Genomic DNA, 27,663 nt, shown 5'->3' on the forward strand with positions numbered 1-27,663 from the left:
TTTTTCACGAGACTCTAATGAAGTCATCAATTGAGTCGATGTTCTTTGTATTGTTTCTATGCTTTTATTTTATAGGCTATGCAGCTTTTAAATGCGTTAAAATAAAGCTTGTCAATTCGTGGGCGTGGGGTGGAAATGGTTTATAAAGCTTTTCATTCCATGAGGATTGTCATTGTTATATAGCGCCCTGGTTGAGTCTCACTATGAAACCGTCCCTAGCCGTGAACTATAACTACGCCGGCATCCGGTTATTCCGTCACGCGGAAATTTTCAGCGCTGAGTTTCAGCCATGCCGTAGTACCAGATGCAAAAGCTCATCTGGCCGCATGCGGTAACAGTAATTCGCTGCCTTGCCGCTACTGCGATATTGGGCTTCCGTATTACCGTAGAAGAATTGACATGTGGGCGAGTTGGTACTGGTTGCACATCTTGAATGGGCAGCACAATTTTTTTTCTTTTTAAACATCTTCATTGTATAGCATTAGATTACAGGGTTTTGATGTGTGCCTCAGCATCGATAATGAGGCCATCGATGTGGGGGCACGTGGGTATAGGTTGTAGTACTTAAGTATGCGAGTGATTTATAATAAAGTTCAGCGTTGTCCTGTGTCTTTCCTGCTTTTTGTCCTAGTCGTTTTTGCGCTGGCCATTCAAGGTTTTCCGTATTACCGCTTCCGTACGGTAATTTGCCATGGCCAAAGCTCTCTCTAAACGGTTCATCGACATTCTCCCGCAGTGTAGGAGTGTGTCTCATCCTTGTGTTGTCTATAAACAGGCTGATTCCTTTTAGGTCTTGGTGAATTGTGCTCCTAAGAAATGTAGTGCATTTATTAAGATGGTTGAGGAAGAAGGCATCTACTTTCGCTGACTCCTTAACTGTCTCGCTCTGGCCGAACACCTAAACTATTTATTCACTTGAAAGCACTCATTGTACCAAGTATCGACTGGACCCCTTGCTGCATAACTTCGATCAGCCGACGAGAACAGGCGCATTCAGCATGACATAGTCGATGGCCTCTATTCATTGCGCAATGTCCATAAGTGCTAAAGTTGCCAACGTCTGTTGGTTTTAGTGACAGTGCATGCATCTCGTCGTTGGTATAGTGTCTCATCTTGGTGCCAGCCTTCCTTGCTGGCGTGGCAAGCAGAGAACATGCCGGGTATTCTTTTTCTTTATTGTACATAAAAAAAAACAGAAAAAGAAAACATAGAACGCGCGACACAAACAGAACAGACAGAGTATTGGTGAAAGCGGAACGATGTGTGCAGAATGCACTTGACGTGCCCCAAGTCCTGACCCCAGACCCTTGTCGTGTGACGTCGCTGTAAATGCGTGTTTTGAGCTAGAATAGGCTTTTTATGGCATCGTGCCCGGAGAAAGCTCCGAGGCCTGGAAACTTCATTTGTGCGGCCTTGTGCCGAATCCAGAACAATGACTCTACACTGCGGTGGTGGCTCCTGGTGTACACGTGACAGCACTGCATGTAGGCACGTCGTCGGGCAAGAGCGGTGAATCGATTGCTGCTAGCTGGTGCTCGTTCATCTTCGAGGACGGTCCGCCGGCGGCTCGGACAGGAGGCAGGACGGAGTACGAAGAGCGAATTGGCAGTTCGTGGAGATACTCCGTTTTCCCGTCGTGTGGTGTACTTTGTCTTGCACCGTGTCCATGCCCAGGCGCGTGCTTTATTGAGAATTACAGCATGGCGACCAGTCAGCTATACGCTACATTGCGCGGTGAACTGAAGACTGTATAGCGTTGTCACGTGCGCACGGCACTGCCCGTCGTTACGCTGCACACTTTTTTACGTCGCAGTCTTCTCCCTAAGTTGACTCATCTCTATTCATAGCATATTGCACGGTTAAAGCGATTGCCACCCGGATCATATTTTCGGCGCATTTTCGGCTTATTCTCGATGCCGTGACGTCCATTTTGCGCTGCGCGAGTATCGCGGTTCATTCATGGACGAATATATATTTTGTTTGGTTAGATACTGTTGCGGCATCTATCTAAACTGATTTCAGTCGTGGTAACAGCTTGGTTGCCGCATTGCACCGAAATTAAGTGGACGGTTATTGCGCTCAACCACGCTGAGGACGTGTCGTCAGAAAGTGCGCGGGAGATAGTTCCATGGCTGTCGCTGACTGATACTATAAAATGCTTCGTGCGACGTATAGCCTACTGGTTGTCACGGTGTCCTTCCACAATTTAAGCCTCAGGTCCTCGGAAATGAGCGGCGTAGCTCGGAGTGCTGCGAGAGAGGACGTCTCTTCGTAGAATGCCCCGAAGCCTGTGGACGACGTGACTGCGCTTGATCACTGCAAGGGAAAAGAGAGAAGGGGACGAGCGACGGCGGGCGCTTCGTCGTCGTCACCGCCTCTCGTGCGCGCCGCTTTAGAGATACCTGCGCAGCTTGTAGTCACCGACCTTCTTGGGGTACTTGCCCTTGACCTTCGTAATCTCGTACGCGTCGGCGCGCCTCTGCTCGCGGGCCTCTTCCTCGGGCCTCAGCTTTTCGCGCTCCAAGAACCGCGTCAGGCCGTTGACGTAGTGCTTAGGCGAGTCCTCGCAGCGCACCTCATCCTCGTTCTTGCAGACGAGCGCCTTCTGGTCGAACACGGTGCCGTTGGTGCACAGGAAGCGCATGTCCGTCTGTGCGCAGATGTGGAACATGCGGCAGCCGGTCTCGACGTCAGCGTAGTAGCCGCCCACCGTCTTGCCCTCGCAGGTGAACGACGTCACGGGCAGCTCGACGGCGGCCACGAGGAGACCTTCCTCCTCCCCGTGTTCCCTGACCTCCGCGGAGCGGCTCTCTACCTCTTCCTGGGCTCTGACGTCACGCACGACCCTCTTGTTGAACTTAGGGTACGCCCAGGGCTTCTTGTCGGCCAGGAACTTCTTGGTCTTGTCGGTGCGCGTGAACTGCAGGCTACGCGCGCACGAGAAGCTGTCGCGCTCGTCGCACGTGCCGGTCTCCTGGTTGAAGGCGGTCCCTTCGTCGCAGAGCAGGCCGTAGTCCAGCAGCTTGCCCTTGCCGATGGGCACGCAGATGTGGAAGAGCTGGCAGTCGGTCTCCGGGTCGGCGTACACTCCGCCGGCCACCTTGTCCTGGCAGCTGAAGCTGGTCTGCGCCACCGAGGCGTGCGTGTTGGGCGGCAGGATGAATTTCACGGGAACGGCGGCGGCGCGCTTGGACCTGGGAGCAGCCGTCTTAGCTTCTTCCTCGTAGTCGTAGTACTCGTACTCGGCCGTCGACGGTGGCGGGGTCGTGGTTGTCGTGGCAAGGCTGGCACCGGGCCTTCTGAGGTGCGGGCGCTGGGGAAGTCTGAACTGGGACCCCGGGTTCTGCTGCTGCGGCGGTAGGGTCGGCGGTGCGGTTTGCTGGACGACGGCGCCGGAGGCGACGGCGTTGTTGGGGATCGGCGGAGGAGCGACGGGTGGGGTGCCTCCTCCGCTCACGGGGTTAGCCGGGACAAGGGCGGCCGGAACGAAAGAGGTCCTCGCTGGCGGCTGCGAGAACGGGTTCGGCTGGACGACGGCCGGTGCCACGGTTCCGAAGGTTGGCACCGTCTGGGTCGGCGGCTGGGTGAAGCCCTGCGGAGGACCGCGGTTCACGGTGTTCCTGAACGGCGACGGCCTGAAGGCGGGAGCCGGAGGCCTCTGGGTTGTGGTCGTGGTCGTCGTTGGGGCAGTGGTTGTGCTCTGCGTTCGGCTTCCGCCGCGGCTGAACTGCGACCTCTGCGAGGGCTGGAACCTCCTGGCACTCGACTGGGTGGACTGCTGCTGCTGCGTGCGGCGCCTCTGCGTGGAAGTGGGGGATGGCGGCGCTGCCGTGGTGGCGTCGTAGTCGGCGTCGTCGTCGTACTCGACGACGGGCCTTACGGGTCGCCTCCGCTTCTCCTGGCGTCCCTCGGTCGTACGGCGGCACGATGGCGTTGAAAACGGGGGCGTCGACGTGCATGCTGTGGTAGTACTCCTTGTCCGTGTCGATTTCGCCCATCACGTTTTCGTAGAAGCGCTCGGCCAGGGGGCAGTAGACGCGGTCGTACGTTGAGCACACGCGCGACGACTGGCTGAATATGGTGCCGTTGGGACAGACGAACGACATCTTCGCCAGCTTGCCGGCGACGCCCGGCACGCAGATGTGGTACACCTGGCACTGCACCTCAGGGTCGGCGTAGTACTCTCCCGATTGCTTGTCGGCGCAGCTGAACGACGTCTTGGGGATCTCGTGCACGTTGGTCGTCGGCGACTGCCGCCGGATCCGGTGCATGGGCTGCGGGAAGAAATGAAGAGGATGAGTAAAGAAAAAAATAAACGCGACTACGAACAAGCGATTGATAGCGCTTTTCGTAATGTATAGGGGCTCTGGAATTCTATTTATCGGGAAAACAAGAGCCGCCGATGCAGTTCTAAGTTACGGCTCTTTCACAGACACAAGTGGGCCGCACATTTCTTGCCTTCCACCTCACCTAATTACAGTCAAAAGTGTGACACCCTCGTTGGTTTAGTACTGTTTTCTTTTTACGTGTTTTTGCTTCTCCGTTTCTAGAAGTGAGCTCAACACGTTTGTACATAAAATGGAATTCGCAGCAGTAGGTTATTGGGTAAGTTGACCAGAACAGCAAGAACATGCATCAATTCGATGGTGCAGGATATGCTTGGCCACGTAGGTTTAAGCAATGGCTGCAGTGCATTATGTTTTCCGAGTTTAGCATTGTTTTTGTTCCTTTAGCTAGTGATTCCACAGGTGTCAGCGTGGTTTGTTCAAGTATAAGAAAAAAAAAAAAAAAACGCAGCTTGTTCTCTAGCAACGTTCTGTCTTCGTCAAAAGTGGCCGGTCAAGTCGATGGGTCAAACGTACTCATGGGTACTCGTACCACTGACAATTCAGTTATGCGGAAGCCCGTAAGGTGTACGAAGTTGCATGAAAGACAAATGTCATTTTACTATGATTAGCATGAAGCTACAACTTCATGCTGCTCTTTGAGTGGACGACAATGCGTTTCCCTTTCAACACTCATACCACCGTATTTTTGTTTTCCCGGACACCCAGAGATTTACAGTGTTCACTCTCCTTCGCCGCTTAGCACCATGACGACTTCAACGGACATCAACCGAGCTACAGAAGCCTTGCGACAGAGCTCAGACCTTGTCAGTCGGGAGTGACTTCCAAAATTTTGACTTAGACTGCAACCTCACGCCGCCAGCATTTCTTAAGCGTTCTTTCCACCAGCCGTCGGGAGCGCATTCGAAGACGCGTCGGTGCACGATCTTCAATTCAGAGCGTTGATACTCGATCCTATTACGCGTTTCTTAAGTACTGTACGCGAGGCAAAGTCATCGTTGCAATTTCTTGTCTGCGCAGTCGCGAGTCGTGACAAACAAGTGTACAAGGCGGAAACTGTATCGTCCGCTCATCTGTTCTCATTACGTCACCGTCGAGTTGCATCAACCGGGCACAAACCAGCCCCGCAACAGGTTTCGCTTATTCGCAGAGCACCCGTGCATGCCAGTTATGGGGATTACTCTTCCGGCCCACGATGCCGCAGCGCGCGTCTTTTCGTGTCTTTTTTTTTTTTTTTTTTCCTTTTTTTCCCCTACGCTTCCGCGTAGCGCTGCCTCTCGAAGTGCGCGCGAGCGGCGGAATTTGCAGTGCGAGCTTCGCGGCAATGCTTTTCTCTGCTAAGATAGCGGCTGTTCAAACCCGAGAGTTCTTACGCAACGGGGGCTCGGTTTCGACGTACTACTTTTCGCTCCAGTTTTGCGTCGCAACGTCATTTTGAAATCGATTACTCCTGATTCCTTCGTAATCGCCTTTCTCTTAAGCCATTTCTTTCGTTCTTTAAGTAGTTCAACGATCGCTTGCGATCGCTGTGACAAGGTTCGCGGTTGAAGAAAGAGAAATTAGTTGTGGCAAGAACGCGGACGTGCCTTGGATTAAGCGTCCCGGGTTTTACAACAAGCGGCCGCCAGTGGGACCTCGGGCGCATGATAACCGTCGCCACGTGCCGGGCTCCACGTATTATCTGCATGACCGCGCGGCCGGATAGATGTTTGTTTTAACGTCTCTCGCTTGGTTGAACGGCGGCTGTGTTTGTCCTGGGGGGTTTGATGAATGAATGCGAGGAAGGCGGAAGCCCTTAGGCTTTATATGTGTTTCGGCAATAACGGAGTGGATTTTGACATGAATGCGTTTGACGCCTCGTGGCGTTTTTTTTTTTCTTTTTTTCTTTTTGACCTGCTGGGTAAAAGGGGAGCAGTTGAGAACTTGCTCGAAACGCGTTTTCGGGCATGAGGTCCGGCTCGCGCGCTTGCCTTGGCGAGATTGCTGGCGTATAGTTCCTACTGCTCCCTCTGTGTCTGTCCCATTAAGCCATAATCAGTAAAACGAACTAACACTCGAGAAATAAGAGGAAGAAGAATGTGTAGAGATAAGCGAGTGGGAAAAGTATGCACGGAAATTACCGAACGAATTTCTGAACTCGCGTCTTTCAGTATCGGCCTCGCTCTAACTGCGAATGGGACCTTAATGAGAGCTAGAGGGGTTACCCTATAGATAGTTTGCACATACGTCATCGCGGACGCCATCTTTAGGTACCAGCAGGCCGAGAAGTGGCGTAATAAAGAAACATTACAGCATGACAGCACGACAGGCGCGTCTTGCGTCGAACAGCAAAGCGATAACAGGGATAAACCTGTGAAAAACAGTCAACGTGAAAGCGATAACAGCGAAAAACCTGTGAAAAACAGTCGCCGTCAAAAAGTAAAACAGAGTGAGCGTGATAAGACGGTGCACTGACGTCATCGTAGCCGCCATCTTTAGGTACTAGAATGGTGGGAGTTGCCTCCGTGACGTCACATGAAAACTATCTATAGCCAAATGCCCGACGTGCTACTCCAAATTATAAGTGCCGAAAGTTCCTAGAAAGGATAAACAATAAAAACAAAAGAAAAACGAAGAAAGTCACAGAAAGAAATAAAAGAAAAGCCTAATAAACACAATTCGCCATTTGTCGCTCGCTCGTCTGTTTTCCTTCTTAATATCGCGACGCTTGTGAAGTCACACTGCTTCTTCGAGGTAATTGGGTTCCCGCAGGTCACCGGACTATAAGCTCGAGAGTGAATCAGGTAGGAAGCGAAGCTTGCACACATGAAATGTTCAGCAATGTAATGGGACGAATGGTAATTCGGCCGCCACCGGCGTCAGAAGGCGTCGAGGGCGTGATGACGAAGACGCGGCTCCAAGTGAGCGACCTCTGAGCCTAGCAGGCCCGCATAGTGGGTCAAAACGAAAGCGTCGCGAAGGAGTCGGGTGTATATCGCATCTGCGTCCTAGTTTATTGGAACATATCCGACTTGCAAAACAGTTAAAACACGCGGGAGCGGAGGAAGAGGCGGTAGCGAGGTGTGTCGAAGTAACGGAGCGATTATACCCGAAGTCAGAAGGCGATGTTGGCGTCAAGGAAGCGTCAAGCGGCTGCCGCCTCTTCTGCTCGCGCACATGTAATAGGCCAAATGCAAAGCGCGGGAGCCTGTGTTGATGCTGCAAGCTGTGACGTCGCGCAATGACGCGCCGGTGTGTCGAACTGTGCTGACAGTGTTACACGGATCGGTTTGGTGTTTTGACCCCTTGTACCTATCTGGGGGTTCTGATGTCTCCATACAGTAATAATATATAGTAATGATGATCTGCCTTGTCTTACCCGTCGTAGTAGTTATAACTCAAATAGGGTTTCTGCGCATTGAGAGAAAATGTTGTTTGTAGTCATTGTCCACGACAATGTTGCACAAAGTAGATATGACCTTTTTTTTTTTTATTTACTCTGCATTCGGTAATAATATGTCAAGCACTAGGATTGGCTGGCATCCGATCTTACGAAGAGCTTTTATCGTAAGAACGTTTTCATGAATACGTGCCCTGTTTTTTATCCGGAATAGTACGAGGAAATGTTAGAACATCGCTTGAGTGCAGTGGGGTCGTGCAGGGGCCCGGGAGCCTGCATGCACCAAACTCCTGAGTCTATAGTAAAGTTTTTATGGTGGTGATGAAACAATGTGCTCCACTTTGACTAAAGTGGTTAGTCAAGTGAGACCCTCTTCTCCTGTGCACATGCGTATGACGTAAACGCACAATTGTCTACTGCACAGTGAGGTTAATGACCTACTGTTGATGTAAACAAAGCCTATATAGGCTCTGCAAGCTCTTCGCGCCCAGGAAGATATCTTACCCGATCATGGACGAAGTCCGCAGTGGCCAAGGCCAGCAGGGAAGTCAAGGCTAGCACTAGCCCTGCATCCAAAGAAAACACACACACACACACATACATGTATATCGCGGTAGTCAAATTTGCCTGCTCTTGAATAAAATGAAACCCACAAGTGCCTAGATTTGGGAGGCCTACAAGTTTGAATTAAATAGGCTTTGTAATCAAACTATAGTAATTCGGAGCTTTTAACGCCTAGTTTTGTTCCTTCTTTCTTTTCTTTTTTTTTCTGCCTGCGAACAGTGTACATAGTATTCGTGCTGTATATATAGCTTTACGTTGGTTTGCTTTACATTAGGCTGCGTTGGTATTCTTTCTCGTGGTAAATGCAATTTAACGTGTTCACTGCTCGTACCTGACTTCAAGTTGACAGTACTTTGTGGGCAGGTGGGTTTCAGGGCGTCTTACCAAAGTCATTCGCCATTCGACAAGGATTGATAGATTGACTGAGTATGACGTCCTAAATCATAGCAGCAGCTATTAGTGGTAGGGGGGGGGGGGGGGGGTGAGCAGGGTTGCTGCAGTTTAATTTGGATAGCATTGATAAAGTTTTTTTAAGGTACGTGGTGGTCAATAATTTCGAGCATCAACAAACCCCCTTTTTTTTTCAGCAGACTTACTATGCTTGTGTGTCTGGTGCGTGTTCCATGGAAAAAAAAGCTAGCCCAACATTCTTAACTGCTTCTTGGGATAGCCGGCTCTGATGTAGCCTACTTTCGTGTTCGTCTGCAGTTATTAGACCTAACAACAACCAGAAGAACAGCAACACAAAACTCGATAGACTAGCATGTTCTGTCCTGCCCCCATCGGAATGCAGACGTTGCAACCTGGATTCAAACCCACGACTTGGCGGTCACCGAGCCGGAAATCTATACTACTGAGTCACTGCGGTGGGTGCTCTACAAGGGCTCCAGAATGGGGTCTCGCGGAATTAGTCGTGCACATGCCCCTCTACCTGTCCTCTCCCTGAGATTACAGCTGCCCTACTACTCAGTGCATCGTAGTGTTGGAATGGGGGACGCTGTCTTCGGCGTGGGCGCGCGCAAATGTCGCCGCATCGTTTTTTTTTTTTTGTTTGCCGACGTGTGCATGAGTCACATCCTCCAGTCAATGAGGTCAACTGAGCCAACCAAGAATTGTTGGCGGCGTTGTTTGGGCATGCATCTTGTTACTTCCTTCTGAACCAGAAACTTATTGTTGCTGCTAGTGTCACCGGGCGTCCCATCAGCGTCACATAGGTCCTCGATGGAAAATGGCGCGAGCATGTTCTTACTGCCGAACACTATATCGAAGAAGTACTTCGCTGTCATGGCAGTAAAAGACAGCTTTCAAGAAATGAACTCACCCGCGACCAGTTTTGAGGTAGCCATGTTTCCTAGCCCACCTTCACGTCAGCAGGTCTTGGCACTTTGACTCCTGTTGTGGCAAAAAGAAGAAACAAGAGGCTTCGCGTGAGCGTTACAATGGCGCATTGTTCCTACTATACCCTTACAATGCGCTTCGAACGGAACTAGAGCCGCGTAGATCGCGGTCGTTTAATACAGAGCCCCCGAGCCCCGGATATTTTTGTTTAGCTTGTTTCTCCCGCCGTTCGGCTGGTCATTCGGCCTTGCGGCAGAACAATGATTGTCGCTCCATCAGGCGGCCCATTCATTGGCACGAGAACTACTGACAATCACGGTTCGTCTCTCCGGATCAACCCATCATTTCGCATTACATAGAGCACCGTCGGTGACGCGTCAACCTTGCCCTGCCATGCATGCGGCATCCGATGCAAAGCGCGGGAGGACAATGGCGGCGTCTTCCGAGGGTTGATACCCTCTCCACGTGCAGCGCACAGTCAACTCGGCATGCGCGCATGCCATCTTGCCTTTGCCGTCTTGCGTGGGGCACCGTCTAGCCACGGACGCACTCTCGCTCGCTCGCTCGGTGCACCGCCTGACCCAGAGCCCCCGGCCTGACCCCAGGGGGGGGGGGGGGGGGGGGGGTGCGCGTTATATTAAAGGTGGGCGTACGGGGTCAGGGTATGCAGCAGACACCTTGGCAGCCCGTGGCAGCTAGCGGCGGGCGTTTTCGCGCGTGTGCATTGCGAATACGAAAGGGAGGAAGAGACAAGGAAGGGAGTGAAAGGGGCCGAGTTTCTGTAGGTATGCAACGGTTTCGCTCGTGCTATACAGGTCACACCGTCGTTCGTCGGTTGCTGGTTCTTGTGGGCGGTTTGGCGTGCGGCGCGCGCGCCTTCAGCGCCAGTCGTCATTCAACGCCGCCGCAGGGAAGCGGCAACACTTATGCAAGCGCTGATTTGTTGATAGCGGGCCCCGAACGGGGGAGTCTAGGCACGCGAACGACGACGACGAGGCAGCTACGGCCCGCGAGGCCTCCTCCGGGGCACATGGAGGCTTTGCCCCTTTCACTATATTGTTGCCGAACGTTTCCTTTATCTGCCTCGTTAGCCTTTGTATGCCGTGTTGCGAAAGTGAAAAAAAGGAGCTCGCTTGCGAATGGACTCCTACAAGAAGGGCGGAGAAGTAGTCCGTTGTCCCAGGAGCATTACGAAGACGGAAGATGGTGCGATAAGATTACAAGCACCGCTGAGGCGCTTTCGCGCATGGTCGCGCGCGGTCTCCGCGAGGTCTTCGCCTCCTAAAGGTTGCGTTTATGAGCGCGGTTAAGGATTGTTTAGTAAGCGTAGATTGCGGGATGCTTAGAAAGTTGGGCCTGTTTAGCGCCGTCCCGATGAACGCTAGTGCAACTTCACGCCGCCACGGCACCTTATCGGTTTATCCTGTCGTAATTTCAAAATACGAGTCTAATATTTGATGTCCAACCAAATATGCTGCAGCTACATGCTGCCAGGAAGCTGTAACTATATCGTGTTGCTACTTCAGGAAAGGAAAAACGCTTCAGTGATGATGGCGAACTGGTCCGAGAGGCGATTATTGGTGTCCTTGGCTACAGTTTTGTGATTTGTGTGCACGGCGTATCTGTTTCAAGTGCTCCTCGTCACAGTAGACTTTAAGAACCACTGAGAGTGGCGTTATCTCCTGTACCAGTACTGCCCAGTAAGTTGTTGGTACTTTCAGTGGAGCTGTGACCGCACAACTAACAGGTATACAGTGGCGTTATCCATCCGGTTCATTTTAATTACGATTCCGTTTCACCGATACAGACGCGTCGCCGTAAGTTTTTCAAGATATGTACTCTCGTGTGAGGAAAAAGATGGCTCAGATAGAAGTCGGCGATTACTATACACCATCATCATCAGCAGCATATATTTACTTTACATAGCAGTATAGTATATGTTTGCGATGTCGTGGAAAACCACTGGCCATGAGAAACGATGGATCTGGAGAATCTTTCGTTAAATAGCGATTGCGCCTCAGGGCGCTGGTAAGCGTCATTTTTTTTTTTTTTGCTTTCTTTATGCTTGCATTACCGCAGCTTGTAACAATATACGTTATTCGCCTATATGCACAAACAGTGTCACACTTCGGTGGCTGTAAGTGCCTGTCGCACGTGAATAGTCGCATGATTCCGGAAGGTTTTGTCCGAACGAGCCTCTCGGACCGCTGACTTTTGCAGGGCGCAGAACACAGACGGAAAAAGCAACGAGAATGAATTATCAAATCAGGCGTGACAGCAGCATTGACAACAGGAACAATGTGCAGCTTAGTAAGCTAGAAAACTGATTTTCTCGAAGAAGCTCGCCTCTCCGAGCATTTTTTTTTATCGACGGCGCGTCTACAATTTCTTTGTTTCCCGCACGCGTCGATCGGTTCGCCACGTGGCAAGAGAACACACGTGACTTGGAACGGCGCCTTCGAAAACGAGCGTATACGAGCAAGCAGTGCGTGCATTCCTGTTCTTCCGGATCGCGTATTTTTCTTTTGGGTCTGTTCTTCACTGATCACTTCCGCACGCTTACCTTCCTACGTGCGACAGACTGGAAATAAAAAGAAGCAAAGAGACCAAGCCATCGCGCGATTCGCTTGCCGGGAGGGAAGTGTGCACATGGGAGGCCTGCTGCCCGACAAAATATTCGCGAGGAAGCCCACTTTCTCTGCTAGACGGCGCAATGAATTAATAGCAATAAAGGAAGAAGCTTAGCTGTGGCGCAGCGGGAGGCAAACAGGAGGAGAACACGGCTCGGAGGCCCATCTTGACCTCTTGTTTTACTTCCCACATTGGCGGTGCGTGTGTTCAGGGTAGGCACACGCTCTCGAAGCCTCCGCTTGACCCCGCACCGATTTGGCCCGAGATGCTTCCTTGCAGGAATGCGGAGGTTTGTGCTGTGGAACGGAAGCCACCGGCTCGCTGGCCGGCGCTCGATGCGTGATACTACTATGCTCTGCGGGATATACCCTACCGATTAGCGCTCGTTGGGAGACCGGAAGCGTTACGCGTAACGCGTTTCTTTTAGGAGGGGATCATGAAGTGAATGGCGTGATCTGGCCACGGTGGCTCAGTTGCTGCTGTCGAGCACGAGGTTGCGGAGTCGAATGCAGGCCGTGACTACCGAGAAACGCGTGTGCGTTCAGGTGTAAGTGTGTGTTTAAGAAACCTGCAGGTGGTCAAACTTTATCCGGCGCAATTCACTGACTTTGGAGCGCAGCTCTTAGGCGCCCCTTCCTCGTTGACCGTGGGCATTGTCCCTCGGCGTAACCGAGCGAACGATCACTGCGAACAACGAAAGAACGAACGCGAAGCGCAGCTGGCGATGAAAGACGGCGATAGCGAAGAGAGCGCGAGGAGGAGGGTATGGCGAAAGCGTGAGAAGAAATGTGAAGTGCAGCGCAAGACGGGCGACGACCGCTACGAGACGTTGTCAGGGTAGTGCGCCATCGTCTGTTCACCGATAGCATGCGCGGCGAGCGCGTCCAACGATACCATATGTGGGAACAAAGCGCTGCACGAGTGGAGGTCTGTCTGCGGCTGCTGCTGTGCATCGCGCCCACGCGTCACCAACGCGCTGCCTTTCTCAATCTCCCCGTTAGCGAGGCAGTCGCGCCAGACTTCGCTCCGTTTGCAACGTGCCGCACGAGACAGATTGTCCGCGCCGGCTAATAGATCGCGAGATGAAAACGCGTATCGAGCTGCTGCGCTCAAATTTCGCATTAGGTAGTAACGTAATCGTTGGTGATATTTTTTTGTTCATATTTTTTCGGAGCGGCTTTGAGATTATGATAAGTTTTAGTCCCGGCGGCCCCTCCTTTCTAACAAGGGACATAAATTTTGAATGATTGACTGCAACTACAACACTTATTCAAGTGTTTCCTGCTGTCGGGATGAGCTAGTCAAGCGGCTGTGGCTTTAGATAAGAATCTACCGGTTGCACACGCCGATGTCGAGACGCTGTGTCGCGGGGCGACGCGTATTCTCTTGGTCACTGCAAGCATGCCGCTGGGCGCGTGCCATCACGAATATCACCTCTTCATGCATTCTTGGTCGCCATCGTGATCATCCGCCACCCGGGTAGCCCCGTCCCGTTCGCGAATCTTGTGGCGCGAACTGAAGGCCTGTTGCTCTGAATCGCCGCCGACGAGGCAGTATTGTAGCCCTTTGTTTCGAAAAATCTCTAGATAGAAGCCATACTCGAAATGGAAGGTTTTGTTGCGTAGAGAAGCAGTTAAGCTCTGCAGCTGTCTCCGTCGCGTTTCTCGTTTATGTTTCACAAGATATCTATTTTAATTATTCATATTTACGTGTCGCCGCGCGTTGATCCTAGACACAAAGTTGCTATTCGAGTTTCAATAATAAATCTGAATTACGAATCTTTTGACTTCAACCGGGACTAAAATCGCCTTCCTACCTCCACCGTCACCATTCAAGATGCCACGACGTTCAAGGCTGCAATTTCTAATCGCCTATACTGAACAACTCTCTGCTTATGTTTTACTGACTTGTGTAATGTTTTCTTGATAACCATTGCTACTTTTAACACGTGGACTACCGCGAAGATAAACGAGATAAAAAATGGTACCGCCTCCTCCCTCCGCCCCCCCCCCCCCCTTTTTTTTTCCCTCTTCGTTATATCGCGATATTTGTGTGCTGGGGCTTCGCTAAACCGTGCTTTCAGTGGTGGTTCTATACCACACCACTACTTCCTCCGGAATCGGACCAGTGACCTCTAAATTAGGTCTACAACGCCTGTGGTTGCGTAGCGGAATCGATGGGGGCGCACTGCAGAGCGATGTTGCGAAAAGACGCGAGCGCGCAGACACTCGTTCAGAGACGCGTCGTCGTCGGGCTACGACTGCTTGCGCCCGCCGTTCTTGTACAGCGATTACGCGTCTATGCAGCGACAAGGCGAGGTCTCTACGCGGCGGCGCTCCGCTCCGGTCTCGAGGCCACGTATGGGGGGGTGCGCGAGCAGACAGAGAAGAGGTCAGCATGCCAAAGAGAAGATGGTCGCGCCGAGATAAGTTCAAGGGAGACCGGTGTCTCAATCGCCTCCCTCGGTCGGGCATACTTCGAGACGCGTGGCTATAGGTTGAGCGTGCTTCTTTCTCTGGAGTGCGCAGGAGACAGCAGATCAGCGAGGAAAAAGAAAAGAAAAAAAGAAGGTTGGCCAAGAAGACGACGTAATCGGTTCGAGCTTGAGGAATTCCGGTCAGGACGCGTCTTGCTTGTACGAAGACCCCTCCCCCCGTTCTCCTCCCCCTCTTCCTCTATATATGCATTCTCCCAAGTACTACGCCAGGTTGATGGAATATCGCGCGGCCTCTTTCTTTTCTTTCTGCGGGAGGTTGACACACTTGTTGATGTTGGAGTATTCGAGATGCCGACGAAACACGTTCTCTGGGAGAAGAAGTTCGGGTTGGCTTGGACGTTGCCGAAATTGTCTACCGTCGAGATGTTCTCTCTCCTGACTCGCCTTCGAGCTTCTATAGAGCTGTTCTTCGGCTGACTGCTGCTCGGGGATGCCTTCGTGTGCGCTCTCCCGGCATTTCTTCTTGCGCGAAAGTTTTGCGTTGTAAGTTTTCGATTGTAGCCGAACTTGTTTCCGGGCTCATCGTCAATCCTTAGCCTCAGAGTGCGCTTTCGTTTGGTGTCATAGTCGTAACATTCTTCATTCACTTCGATTAGTTTTTTTTTCACAGTAGCTGACAGTGACAAATAACATTTTCAAATGTCATTTTCTTCCATCGGTATGCTGCTGCCGGCGAAATTGTAGAAGCGCGCAGGAACTCGGCTTTGTCGTCACACAAGAATTCTTCTTGTGTGACGACAAGGTCAGGCAGCAGGGGCACAGGGCTTCGTTTGCGCGTCTGTATTTCCCGGGGACCTGAATTCTTTGGCGCCATTCGGACCTTTAGCGTCGCTCGATGACGATTTTGTCCAGGTATTTTCGAATTACGCGTGCACACGTGTATTCCGCAAGTACGCCTGCCCGTTCCCCTGATAAAAAAAATGTGGCACACAGCTGATGGGAAGCGGATATTCACTGTCACAATGTCGAAAGGGAGCTGGTATTTGGAAATAAGTTCTGCGCAGCTCGTGTCGCCTTAGCTTTATTTTGACGCAGATGGCACAGTGTAATTGTATATTGAAGTAGCGTGATGGGATGAGGGCGCTAAAGGTACTCTACAGGACCTTTTCTTTTTTGCATTTTCCAGAAATCTGATAAACAGTGGAATGCATGCCAATTTATTACAATGCGCGGCTAAATGGCTGCCTTTCTTTCTTTCTTTCTTTCTTTCTTCTTTCTTTCTTTCTTTCTTTCTTTCTTTCTTTCTTTCTTTCTTTCTTTCTTTCTTTCTTTGTCGTTTTTCATAATTAGGCTTGCAGCTTGCCAGCAGTCGAGAGCTTCTTATTCTTCCAACGAAACTACATATGAATATACAATATTCCCGCATCTAGAAACGCACTTATTGTAGCTTGGCCTCTGGTGTCACCTCTTCGCCACGTGTATGAGCTACCTTGCCCGAAGTATTACGGGGCATTAATATTTAGGCTAGAATGGTGAGTGATACATATCACTGGAGAACTCTATTATATTGTCAATCCAAGGGTCCTGTTGGGACTTTGAACCCCATCACTCGCTTATTAAGTCAGACAAGTTGACACGTCACCATTTTGTGAGATGATTAACTGTGCTTCGTCAACGAAATTTGAATGATGCCGAGACACGCTACGCCACATATCCCGCGTGCTTGGCAGTGAAGTTTACTTTTCAGAATAGTTCGAAGTTGTACGCGTGATATAACTGCCGCCGGGGCTTGCTTACTCTCTATTCAGCGCACAACCTGTAGGTTAACGCGAAGTGCTAGTAGTTTCGTCTCTTTCGAGGAACGCGGTTTTCTAAGCTAAGCACTTTATTAATCAGCGATAGCTTTTCTACCAGCGACAAGCCTTCCTTGCGTCATCATACTCAATCGCGTGCTCGGCAAAAAGTCTAGCTGGGTTTCTCCAACGCAACCGCTTTATGAGCGTCGTGGAATAACTTTTCTTCTTCTTCCGAGAAGGTATAAAAATGGCGACTAAATTAATCGGCGTTTCAGCGGGAGCACACCATATGTACACGCCGCAGATCCTGAAAGCCTGAAGCGGCACACGTGCATTGCCGGGCGGCGGCGTCGTCTGCATGCCAAGTACGTCCGTCGTCTGCTTTATCTTTTCGCTTCTCCTTGCCTTTCGCCCATAGAATTCAGGGCGTCCCGTGATGCGGAATTACAATCACGTCTCTCTCTGCAAGCCGGCTGCCGCTAACGTCGCGTCTCTTCCTGCTTTTCTTTCAAACTTTTCTTTGCTTTGTTAACCGCACACGCTTTCACGAATGTAGCGGTATCTCAGCGCGAAACACCTTCGTCGTCTGCTGCAAGCGGAGGCAAACATCGGGAGGATGACTGAGCACGCGCCTCGGCGATGCGCAGCGCTAGGCCTAAAGAAGTGAGACGGGATCGCGAGTTTAGAAATGAATTACGACGTGAGCATGCAGGCGCAGGCGCACTTTGACCGAGCGATCGCTCCTGTGTCTCGTAACGCGAAGTTCGTGGGTGGTCCTCGGCATCTCGATGCTCTCGAACGCGAGCGTCCTTGACCGAGAGACGTGTCCGGTGTGTTTTATCTAAGCCTACTCCCCGGCCTATAGTTAGAAATGGAGATTTCGCATCGAGACCTGTGCAGATCCGCCTCTCTCTCTCTCTGCCGTAGGAACGGCACACGTAGGAGGACTGCATTCTGTGCGTGGGTTGACTTCTGCGAGTTCCCGCAATTCGCACCGTGCGTTGTTGGATCGAAATGTAGCTATAGAAGTGCACGATTGCACGATGCTGCAGTTGGTGGTGTTGTTTCTCTGGTGGCTATCGGTTGCGTTGAATATGAATGTATCATCTGTCTGTATTGTCTCTACGTGGCCTTCCAGACACTATTAATTGCGTTTCACATAGGTTCCAGGTTCCAATAAGTAAGTTGGGGGAGGGGGGGGGGGGACCTACCAGGCGCTGAAATCTCCATTCCCGTGTTATGCGTATTCACCTGCGTTCGAATCTGTATTGCTCTATTTGGTTCACAGTTATCGCACGCATTCCACGCTTAGTTCAGTAAAATCGCGTGTTACCATCACAATGCGTAGAACATTCCGTTTTGCTTTAAGGAATCGTGTCAACCGCGACATTGAAGCGTTGGACTTTATTCGAGTGGCGAAGAAATTACGCTCCTCTTTGCGGATACTTTGTTTAGTTGTCATGCGTAGCCGGGAGGACGTCCTCCACGCTCGACCTCTTTTGTGAGATTCTTTAATTAAAACCTGAATAGGTATCAACGGCATGATTGCAGTATGTGTCTGTAAAGTAAAGAAATGATTAAAAAAACAAATACGCCGAGCTTGCGTAAGGTGAGACCGTAGCAAAGCCTTGTGAAATGAAGCTTTTCAAAAAATCAAACTTCAGTTGCTAAGCGATAAAAACGTCGTTGCAATCTAAACCACGGCATAGGATCGCATGCACGGGCGAAAATTCAGGATAGTGTACTAGAATATATATTCTAGTACACTGTATCCTGAATATATATTCTTGTACACTGTATCCAGGAGCTCCGTGCTTTCTTTCGAGTCAAAAGGCTGCTTGGCCTCCGAAGCCGAAATTGCTACCTATAAGCTCCCCTGAACAGAATAACAATATACCGGAAACAGCCGCGTGCAGCGTTTAATCGTCATCCCGTGCGTTGGCGTCGAAATATGGCTGCATCCGTGCCTTCTGCTTCGCGTTGGAACCTACGCGTCCTTGCTCGTCGGGGCGCGAGCTTCTGGCGGTCGTCTCCTCAGCGCTCAAGGCGCCGCGATAAACATTTATGAACTTGGGCGCGAACGCGAACAAGTGCAAGTGCTCTGACGCCTACGTCCTGGCAAGGGACTGCATAACGGAGGTCTCGCTGCTTGCAAGGACGCCCTAGCTTCACTCGTACCGCACCGTCGTTGCGTCACCGTCTAAGGGTATTCCAGACGCACTGGCAGCGGACCTCGTATGACCACTACGCGAAGAATGTCTGAGACGGAGACGTTGGCGCCGATAACTCAAGAAATTCGCCTCCATAAAGAGTGTTTTGGAAGCTATAAAGGAGGCATCAGCTGGAACGATCGAGCTTGCTTGTCAAGCATACTTGTTAAAGCATACTTGTAACGCATACTTGTAACGCATACTTGTAACGCATACTTGTAACGCATACTTGTAACGCATACTTGTAACTCGTACTTGTAACTCGTACTTGTAACGCATACTTGTAAAGCAAGCACGAAATTCCTAATGCAGCACTTTCGGCTGGTTACAATGGCTGCATTTATTGCCCACATGCGCAGGCTTGCACATTATAGTCCTTTGTTTTGTTGGTGTCGGCGTGTGGCGTGTCGAATCGGCGAGCGTGAAAACATCGGTAGTAGTAATATCGAATAATCTCGCTTGAATGGTGACCTGGGGTATCGTCTATATTAATCTGACGTGTTGTGCGCACAATCTGCGCTGTGTTACTTCGTCTTCCAGAAGAAGAAGAAAAAAAAAAGGAACAGGTGGCATTACAAACTTCCACAAAGAAGTAGTGGACGCCGAATAGTCACCGGTGCATTGGGCAAGTTCACTTAGATTAAGCGTAAGATTACGATGGTGAATGCAGCATGCTACGACATTATGCACCCGCAGCAGTAACCCAGTGGCGATGGCGTCGTGCCGTTGAGCTCGAGGACGAGGGTTCGAGTCCCGGCCGCGGCGGCCGCATTTCGATGAAGGCGAAATTCAATAAACGCCGTGTAGTTAAACGCGCACGTTAAATAACCCCAGGTAGTCGAAATTGATCCGGAGCCCCCGCACAATGGCGTGCCTCATCATAATCAGATGGTGGTTTTGGCACGTAAAAACCAGAGAATACAATTTTAATTTTTAACTTTACGCGATGCACGAAGAAGTCGCAGATAATGGTTTCGAAAGCATCTGTGGTGCTTGTTATATTCTATAAGGTAAATGCACAATACAATGGCTGACAGAACAGTGCGTGCTCCTGTATTCTTTGAGTGTCTGAAGCCTCGTGGCTTTATCAACGTTGCAGACTTTTCTGGGACACCGGAAACGAGATAAGGAGGTTGCGTCATGTATTACGTGTTTTAATTCTTTTTTTTTTTTCTTTTGGTATACCACGCTCGCTGCACACGCCGAAGCTGCAGCCTTGTTGCTTGGTGCAGCCATTAGTGAAAAAGCGGCGTGGTCAGCTGGGAACAAAGACGCACCGTAAAAGCCTTTCTTTGCCGCGAAAATTGCTTCATCCTTGCGGCCGAGTCTACGGCGAATGTGTACTTGGCTGCAGAGTCGAGGTGCACTGATATCGCCCTGAATGTTGTACGTGTAGGCGCCTGCTTCCCGAGTTTCCTGAAGCACCTGTACATTGTCCCGCAAGAAATAGAGAAGCAATCGAACACTTCACAAAACACTTTCAACGAAGGCCAATTCGTCATCATGTCTAGGGTGACACAAGCTTGACTGACACATGCGATCACCCAAATGGGAGATATCCATCGCTTCCATAAGCAATATTAGGTCCTCATTCCGATGATTCACTTCTTTCTTCAGTAAATGTCTTCAATTAATGCGTTGTTTAAACGCCACTGCATTTCTTCGCACAGTTCGGGAATCCATATCTCGAAACTGGTGTCATCCTGAGAATTTGTTCCAAGTGGATCCGCCTTGCGAACTCCACGGCTGGAATTTGTAAATTGCAATATGGGCCATAAGGTAATTAGTTAAAAACTTGATTAGTGAAGCTTCGTCGTTCGCCTCAAAACTTCTGCCTCATATGCTAGTGCCGCTAGAATGCAATGACTCGTTATGACTTGAACACATCTCCATTTTCTTTTTCCGGCACAACGTGGCGCTTCGCCCCCCTCCCTCTATTTCTTTCTCTCTCTCTTTCTGTCGTGCGCACGCGCGCGCTGCGGCGTGCCGGGCAAGCGGCGCGCGTAGCCTTGTTTCAATAATAATCCGGGACGTCCTGCGCGAGGCACGCGTCGGCCCCGGCAACCCGTCAGCCTTCCAGGAGACTCCTCTCCGTGTTCTCGTGTTCCCGGGGCGTGCGTCTGCCGCATCGTTTCGCTTTATTTAATCCGTTAATCTTTTTTCCCCCCTCCCCGTCCTGTACATACAGGCGGCATGGAAGCGGCGCGTGATCGAGTATATGCCGGACCTCGGGGTCGTTATTAATTGCGTGCAGCGTGGCTATCGCTTCTTGTCATCGGGCGGGCAAGGATAGAATCCGTAGAGATGTTGAATCGGTACACAGTTTCACCGCTGCTTCGTGGGCGGCGAAAAAACAGAAAGAGTCGAGTTCGCTGCGAAAGTCCGAACCTCAGGAAAGTGCGATGTCTTTTCGGCAGGGATCAGCTGCCTGGCAGCAATTAATGTGCATGTAATATTGTGATTACCACTGCCGTCATCGTCTTCAGACTTTCTACCGTCAACTGCAGGAGGATGATCTGCAGTATGGTCTAATATTAATGAAAACACTTGGTAGCTGTTGGAACGGCGGTTGCCGCAGAAGCATTGACATCGAATTTGGCTTGCTACTAACCTGCTACTACTTAATTTCTAATTACGCGGGGCTTTTTTCTGGACCTGTCTCTACGTACTTTCTATATAGGCGCGAAAACGAAGACTACGTGGTTGTGAATTGAATTCAAACCAGCATTTCCGCTCGTCTTTGATTAGCCCTGTACTCAAAGTGGCAGCCTACTGGCGGTAGCGAATGTCTAAAACACTGCTGGAGTTCGACGGCTTCACTGCATTACCGCGCTGTCACACGGTGGAGCTTCAGAGGTTTCTGTCTTCTTTTCTTTTTTTCGTGTCGATCGTAGTAATGCTCAATGTCGGTGAGCGTTGCTGCAAGCCACAAACTTCACCTGCTCTCACCACGTCGTCATGCGGCGCGTCAGCTTATGCCATCAATCGACGTGAGTTGAAAAGCGAAAGCGCCGAAAACGAACAATCGAGATTGTGGGACCACGTTTAACCTGATTAGCTATTCTGATTAGCTCAAGCCAACTGATTAGGTCAGCTAAACACGATTCTCTCAAACACGCTGGGTGACCATTTGTCGCCGCCAAATTTCAGAGGTGATGCCATTACAAATCTTCATCAATCAGAGAGGCGGTAAACCCCCTGAGCCAATTAAGTGCTGACAAGATGGCCAATTCAACTACAGTCGAACTCGGATATATCGAATCTGAAAAGGGATCACAAAAAAAGTTCAATATGTAGGTAATTCGATATCTGAAATAAAAATTTTATTTTAAAAAATTTTTCGAGGGGATTTTACTGCTTTTCGTTATACACAATAATTCGTTATACGTGGAATCGTTATATCCGGGTTCGACTGTATACGGCGGAATTTCGCGGTGTCCAAGACCGTGGTCCAGAATAGCATCCAGTGGCAACAGCACCCCTGTGAATCGCCATTGCCTGTCTGTCTCTCGACCTAAAGCAGTCTTCAACCCTTATCGTGCCGCATGTAACTTGGAAGTATATGCGGACAGGCGTCGCTCGCTGCTTCTCGAAATGCGCGGTTTGTCTGCGCGGCGCCTCTGTAGTCTCGTGTGGGCGAGCGCGTCCCTCGCAGAACTGCGCCAGAAAAACCTTGGCACGTGCACTGCGAGTGCGTGTGGATTCTTCTTCGCGTCATGCTCGGCGCTGCGTTACGTAAATCGCATTTTATATCCGCGACAAACGGCGAGTCTTTGCTCCGGGAACAGTTGTGCGTCTCACTCGCATTTGAAGGCTTGCGTGGGAGCGGCTGAAGGCGAGGCTATGCGGGAGGTTGTGGGAATCGAGTCGGTGGGAAGAAGAAGCGCTGCGGAGATGCGAAGATGACGTCATACCTTTTTATTTATTGCGAGGATTGGCGGCGAAGGGGAAGGGGGGGGGGGGGGGGAGAAGCGCCTTTCCGCCTCGCGAGAAGGTCGGAGTCTTGACCTCGCGGTTGACACGTCCGTAAACAAGCGCCGTCGTGACCCCGTTTAAACTCACTTCAAGCACCTACATCGCGTGTGCATACGCTAGCATAATGGAGCCGTCGATCCAGAAGGAGGAGCGGACGACTTTGCGCTTGGCGTGATTGCACTTGTAAGCATGATTTAGCGCTTACCTGCGGTTCTTTTGGAGGAGTCAGTGTTTGTGCGAAAGCTTAAAACGGTGCGTAAGGGACAGATGATTTATTTTTTTCTGACACTGCACTTATTGCGGCAGTGGTCATTAAGAATGGCTAATTAGATCATCGCCAATGGGTCATTTAATTCAGTCGACTCAACTAATTGCGCATTCAATAGCGAATGTTAGCGCACATTTTGTAATTGTGGAACTGTATAGATTATCTTTGAACATTGTGTGATACATTTTTTTTTTTTTTGTAATGCTGGTCGTGGCTACACTGCGAGATTGCGCTGGCGTTGTGCTTGAAGATGTGACAATGCTGTCTTGCCGTTTCATTCTGCCATTGTGTGCGTACAACGGCGCAGTTGAAACCTTTAGTTCACAGGCAGCCGCGAGAACAGCTTCCTGCCCTTGTTAGCGCAGGAACATGACATGACGGGGAAACGCCTGTGGCTCGGAGACGTGCGCGCCAAGAAACCGCGTTTGCATTTTCGCCGTTCGAAAGTTCTTTGCGGAAATGGCTTTTTGTTTTCTTTCGAGGACGCAGTTCAGCTTGTTGTTAGACAACGGCTGGGCTTAGGCTCTACACAAAGCCGCGGAAGCAAGTGTAGAGCACGCTGCGACGTCCATTACTCCGAAAGAAACGCATAGCAGAGTGGCTGTGTGTCTGTGAGAACAGACGTCGAACAGAGGACGAGACTGTGTAATAACTCGACGGCACGTAGAGTTGAAAGGGCGTGCTTCGAGCACACTTTGCCTGGTCGGCCACAACTTCACTTCCGGTCAACCCCATCGCTGGCGAAGGTTGCGGCGCGTTCGCGTTGTCCGCGCGTTGTTTTGTCCTGTTGTAGCATGGGGGCGTTAGCAAGGAACGGAACGTCTGCAGTTTTCTGCGCACCACGTCTGGATGCTCATTTCCGCGTGGCGTTCGACTTCTGCTCGTCGTCTGGCCTTTTCAAAGCTGATCGTACCTGGTTCCTCCCATCCTTTTCTTTATTTTCGTCTGCTTCCAGTTTCTGCTCCTCATAGATGTGCTGTTCGCCGTGCAGTGCCTTGTGCCGGAAATGACGCCTTGTTTTCCGGCTCTGCGTAGGGCCCTTCTTGCGCACCTGTTAGCTAGAGGCGTGTTCGCGATGCACTGTTTGAGTAGTTCGGTCGGAACGGGTTTCGTAATTGCACAGCGGGAGGGCGGGATAGCTTTTTTACGGAATGACCGGTTGAATTGGTTTATATAAAGTAGGTAGTGTTCGTCGTGCTAAGTAATAGTTGTCGACCGAATTTGCCGGGTTTGTCACAGTGCGTTTTGCGGTTGGAACGTGCGTGCACTACATACGTAGGCATTAGCTCGCCATATCACTGCACCTCAGTTTCCTGACCTTAAAGGAAATAAAAAAGTCAAGTGGGCTTTCAGACGGTCATATTAACGTAGCTGAACCAAAGTCCGCCTCCTAGGGAAAATCTAGATTGGTCTTGTAGAATTTCACCTCTACGAGCTGACATAGAACTATATGTATGGTCAGTCTGTTGTGGCTTTGCAACTTTTATATAGCGTCTTCCCACAGCTCTACCACATGAGATCCCGGACCAGAACAATATTTCTTTTTTCAAGTTCGAAGCTTTCTATCGGAGGAACCCGTTTGGGTTTCCTTTGTAACTTGTGCAAAAGTTGGGTGGATGTCAATTTCTCCCTTTGATATAGTCTTCACATTTATTGAAAGACGCGGCAGATTAGGAATGTACGCTGGTACCGTAGTATTCTGGATGTGGTTATCGCTGTAAACGTATATATTTTGACCTGAAAAGGTTGAAGCGTTGCTCTTGCTGATTAAATGAAATCAGCTTGTTCATTATGTTTTGCTGTCCACAGCCGGCCGCGAGGACGTGTTCTGAGCCGCAGTACCCGCGACATTTCTCAATCCTAGTGGTGAGCCAGATTTCTTATCTTCGACCGCCTCTCATGCCGGGTTGGGAAAGCGAGTTATCACTGAGGTTTCGCTTTCTCGATCAGCATGCAGAGAAAGAGATAACATTGCCCCCCCCCCCCCCCCTCCCTCTGCTTTACCCACAGTACTTTGTCGTTGTGTGGACGGGCTTGTCTTGATTCTCTGTAGGCTCACCTGGTCCGGTGACGCTTATCCGTCTTCGATCTCGTTAATCCAGTTGTTTCGCATTCAATAGCGTATACTTCTCGACCAATTCCGTGGCCCGGAGACCTCGATCTGACCTGATCGATGTGAGCGGGCGCATGGCCCAGAGGCTGATGCAGCCGGGATTTGTTCGACTGCTTCCACAACGAAAAAAAAATAAAAAAATTAAGCAAATGACACCTAGTGGTTAAGCAGCGCAAAGTTCGGACGGCTAATCTGTAATTTGGCAAGAGGTCTGTCGGTAGTAAGATTACGAAAGCGAATGAAAACCACACGCGATATCGCAGCTTGAAGCTCATATTAAGATTGTCTCAAACAAAGTTGTTATTTTGTTGCTTTAAGATCGTTCGACTCTGGCCCTGGACCACTGGGTGAAAGACAGATAAATCAAAAATTGAGAAATGCACGTTGTTTATCCGTCTTTTTGCTCTCTGACGACCTCTTTTCTTTAGGTGTAGGTACTATCTCCTTTAAAATAGGTGAATCGCGATACAGGAAGGTTGTGTGTGCATCTCGCCGTCTGCTGCAGTGTACAAATATCGTTTTATACGCTAAACTACAGTATCTGTTTTACTTTTCTTTTTAGCACCGTGGCGTCCATATCTGACGTTGGCGTTTCATTGTGCTTCATAGAAGGCGGTAGTATAGTTTTTGCGTCTTTCGCTAATGTTATACCGTCGCTACTGGTTTCTACTGCAGGTGTAGCTGCTAAGCGGCTACATACGAATGACCAGCCGACATACTTACCCTGCCTTTTACGGTATGCTAACTCGTTCTTATGTTTTCAAAGCCTGCCATGTATTACTGTTATCTCTGCTTTAATTCCGCATTGCCACCGTGTATTATAATTTCTCAGCAATTGTTCTTTATTGGCCCGTTAAGAGCATGCCGGAAAGGTCCGAAGACTGTAATAAACGCAGTGTGTGTTTTGCTAGCGCCGCTCGAAACCGGCCGTTAAGCAACCAGCGACACCCGCCTCGGTCTCGCGTATAATTGCGCCGAACTACGCCCTCTGATGGCCTTCGGGAAAACACCGCAATCAGCGATCTGGAACATTTTTTTTTTTCTTCATCGATGCGGGGTGATCGAAAGCGACATTCTAGCGGTGTACGGTTCTTCAAGAGCCTTTCTCCTGCGATACCGGGGCTGTAGGTTGTTGCAGAACGATGCCAACAATGCATGTTATGTAATCTTCCTAGAAACATTACTACAGGGAATCCTATCGCTAGTGCCTACAGGAGCTGCAGGTACTAATAGCATGGATTTGTTTAAACTTTTACCATCGGGTTTCAAACGGCTTTGTGACTTTGCAAATGGTTCATTTTCAGCAAAGATATTGCGTTATGAATGCTACGACTCGCTATGATTGTTTGTGGCCAGAGACTGTGCTTCGGTGCGTTAGGAAAAATATTATTTCTCGAAAATTTAGAGAGCTCCCTAAACAGTGCAACAGGAACGTCTGAATCCACAAGCACGAAGATTAGACAAATCCACGTGATACCCATCATTCCTATGTGGTAGCTGAACTATCTCAGTCCCAGGGTTGCCTCGCCAGCGCCCCCTAGTAATTTCTGCGGGAAAGTCTACGTTGCAATTCATACGAACACTTTCCGTTAACGGTTAAGGTTCCGGCAAAAAAAGGGTGTCCCCGTATGGCCTTTCAGTATAGTTTTAGCTTGTCCGTACATGTAATTGCCGTCTACGAAGTGCCGAGTTTCCGGGGGCCATAAGCTTTAGCAGCCGAGTTGGTAGAGCGACCTTAGGGCGCAAAGTTTAACCAGAGGGGAGACAGAGTTATTGTAGTAATTGACCATGTATGATGTACTTATATCCCGGTGTAAAACGTTGGCAGCGAGGCAATCGACAACTTACAGGTCCGTTTTGATTTATCTTGCTACTAATTTCCCGGTGTAAAGCGTTGGCAGCGACGCAGCGACAGCTTGCAGGCCCGTTTTGCTTTATCTTGCTTCGACGAGAACGCCTATGTAACACAAGAACGTATCACGCGTTGTTGTGTTGGACAAAGCGTCACAGAACATCGCTGCCAGCGTTGTTACTGCCGTCCACGTTTACCGTAACCCGGAATGCCGTAAAACGCAATACGTACACGGAGAAGCTAAAACTGTCTAATGTTGTCATAATCGTCAGCATGAATTATGTTGCTTAGAAGTAGTGTTCTTATTGCTTTCACCGCATCGTCTACGGCGGCTGTAGACCCGATTATACAGCGCTTTATTTCACGCATAGCCGGCAAAGAAACTGCGACATCTCGGCCCGGTGGCCGTTCCGGCGGACGCCGGGACTACGCCCAGCCTCTTTTATTTTCCTCGCCCCAGAACAAAACGAAAGAAATGGAATAAAAATAACCAAAGTGCAGCTCGCCGAAGAAAAGTCCCCGCCTAGTGCTGCCCGCAAGCCAAATTGCCTTCACGCCGTGGTGCCTTTCCGGGAATAATTAGACCGCAAGAACTGCGTGCGCTTTGTTCTTCGCTTGCCCTTTGTGTGAGCGTACTGTCCTTCGCCGACTCAGTCACGCAGCTCTTAGCGATTTTATTTTTCTTTTGCTATGTCTGGAGACAGCGTGACATTCTCTCTCCGATCTTCATTTCCCTCTCTTTTTTTTCTTTACT

The 27,663-nt window shown here is 50.2% G+C and overlaps 1 protein-coding gene across 1 annotated transcript; it reads right to left on the bottom strand.

The window, feature by feature from the left end:
• Positions 1 to 1,156: 1,156 nt before the first annotated feature.
• Positions 1,157 to 9,681, bottom strand: LOC119431268 (uncharacterized). Its single transcript, XM_037698739.2, is given in 4 exon segments — positions 1,157 to 3,904; positions 3,906 to 4,274; positions 8,230 to 8,291; positions 9,611 to 9,681. Coding segments are annotated over 4 exon segments (1,968 nt in total). The 5' UTR covers positions 9,636 to 9,681; the 3' UTR covers positions 1,157 to 2,392.
• Between the last annotated feature and the right edge of the window lie 17,982 nt (positions 9,682 to 27,663).

Source organism: Dermacentor silvarum, chromosome 10, assembly GCF_013339745.2.
Source record: "Dermacentor silvarum isolate Dsil-2018 chromosome 10, BIME_Dsil_1.4, whole genome shotgun sequence".
Taxonomy (NCBI): domain Eukaryota; kingdom Metazoa; phylum Arthropoda; class Arachnida; order Ixodida; family Ixodidae; genus Dermacentor; species Dermacentor silvarum.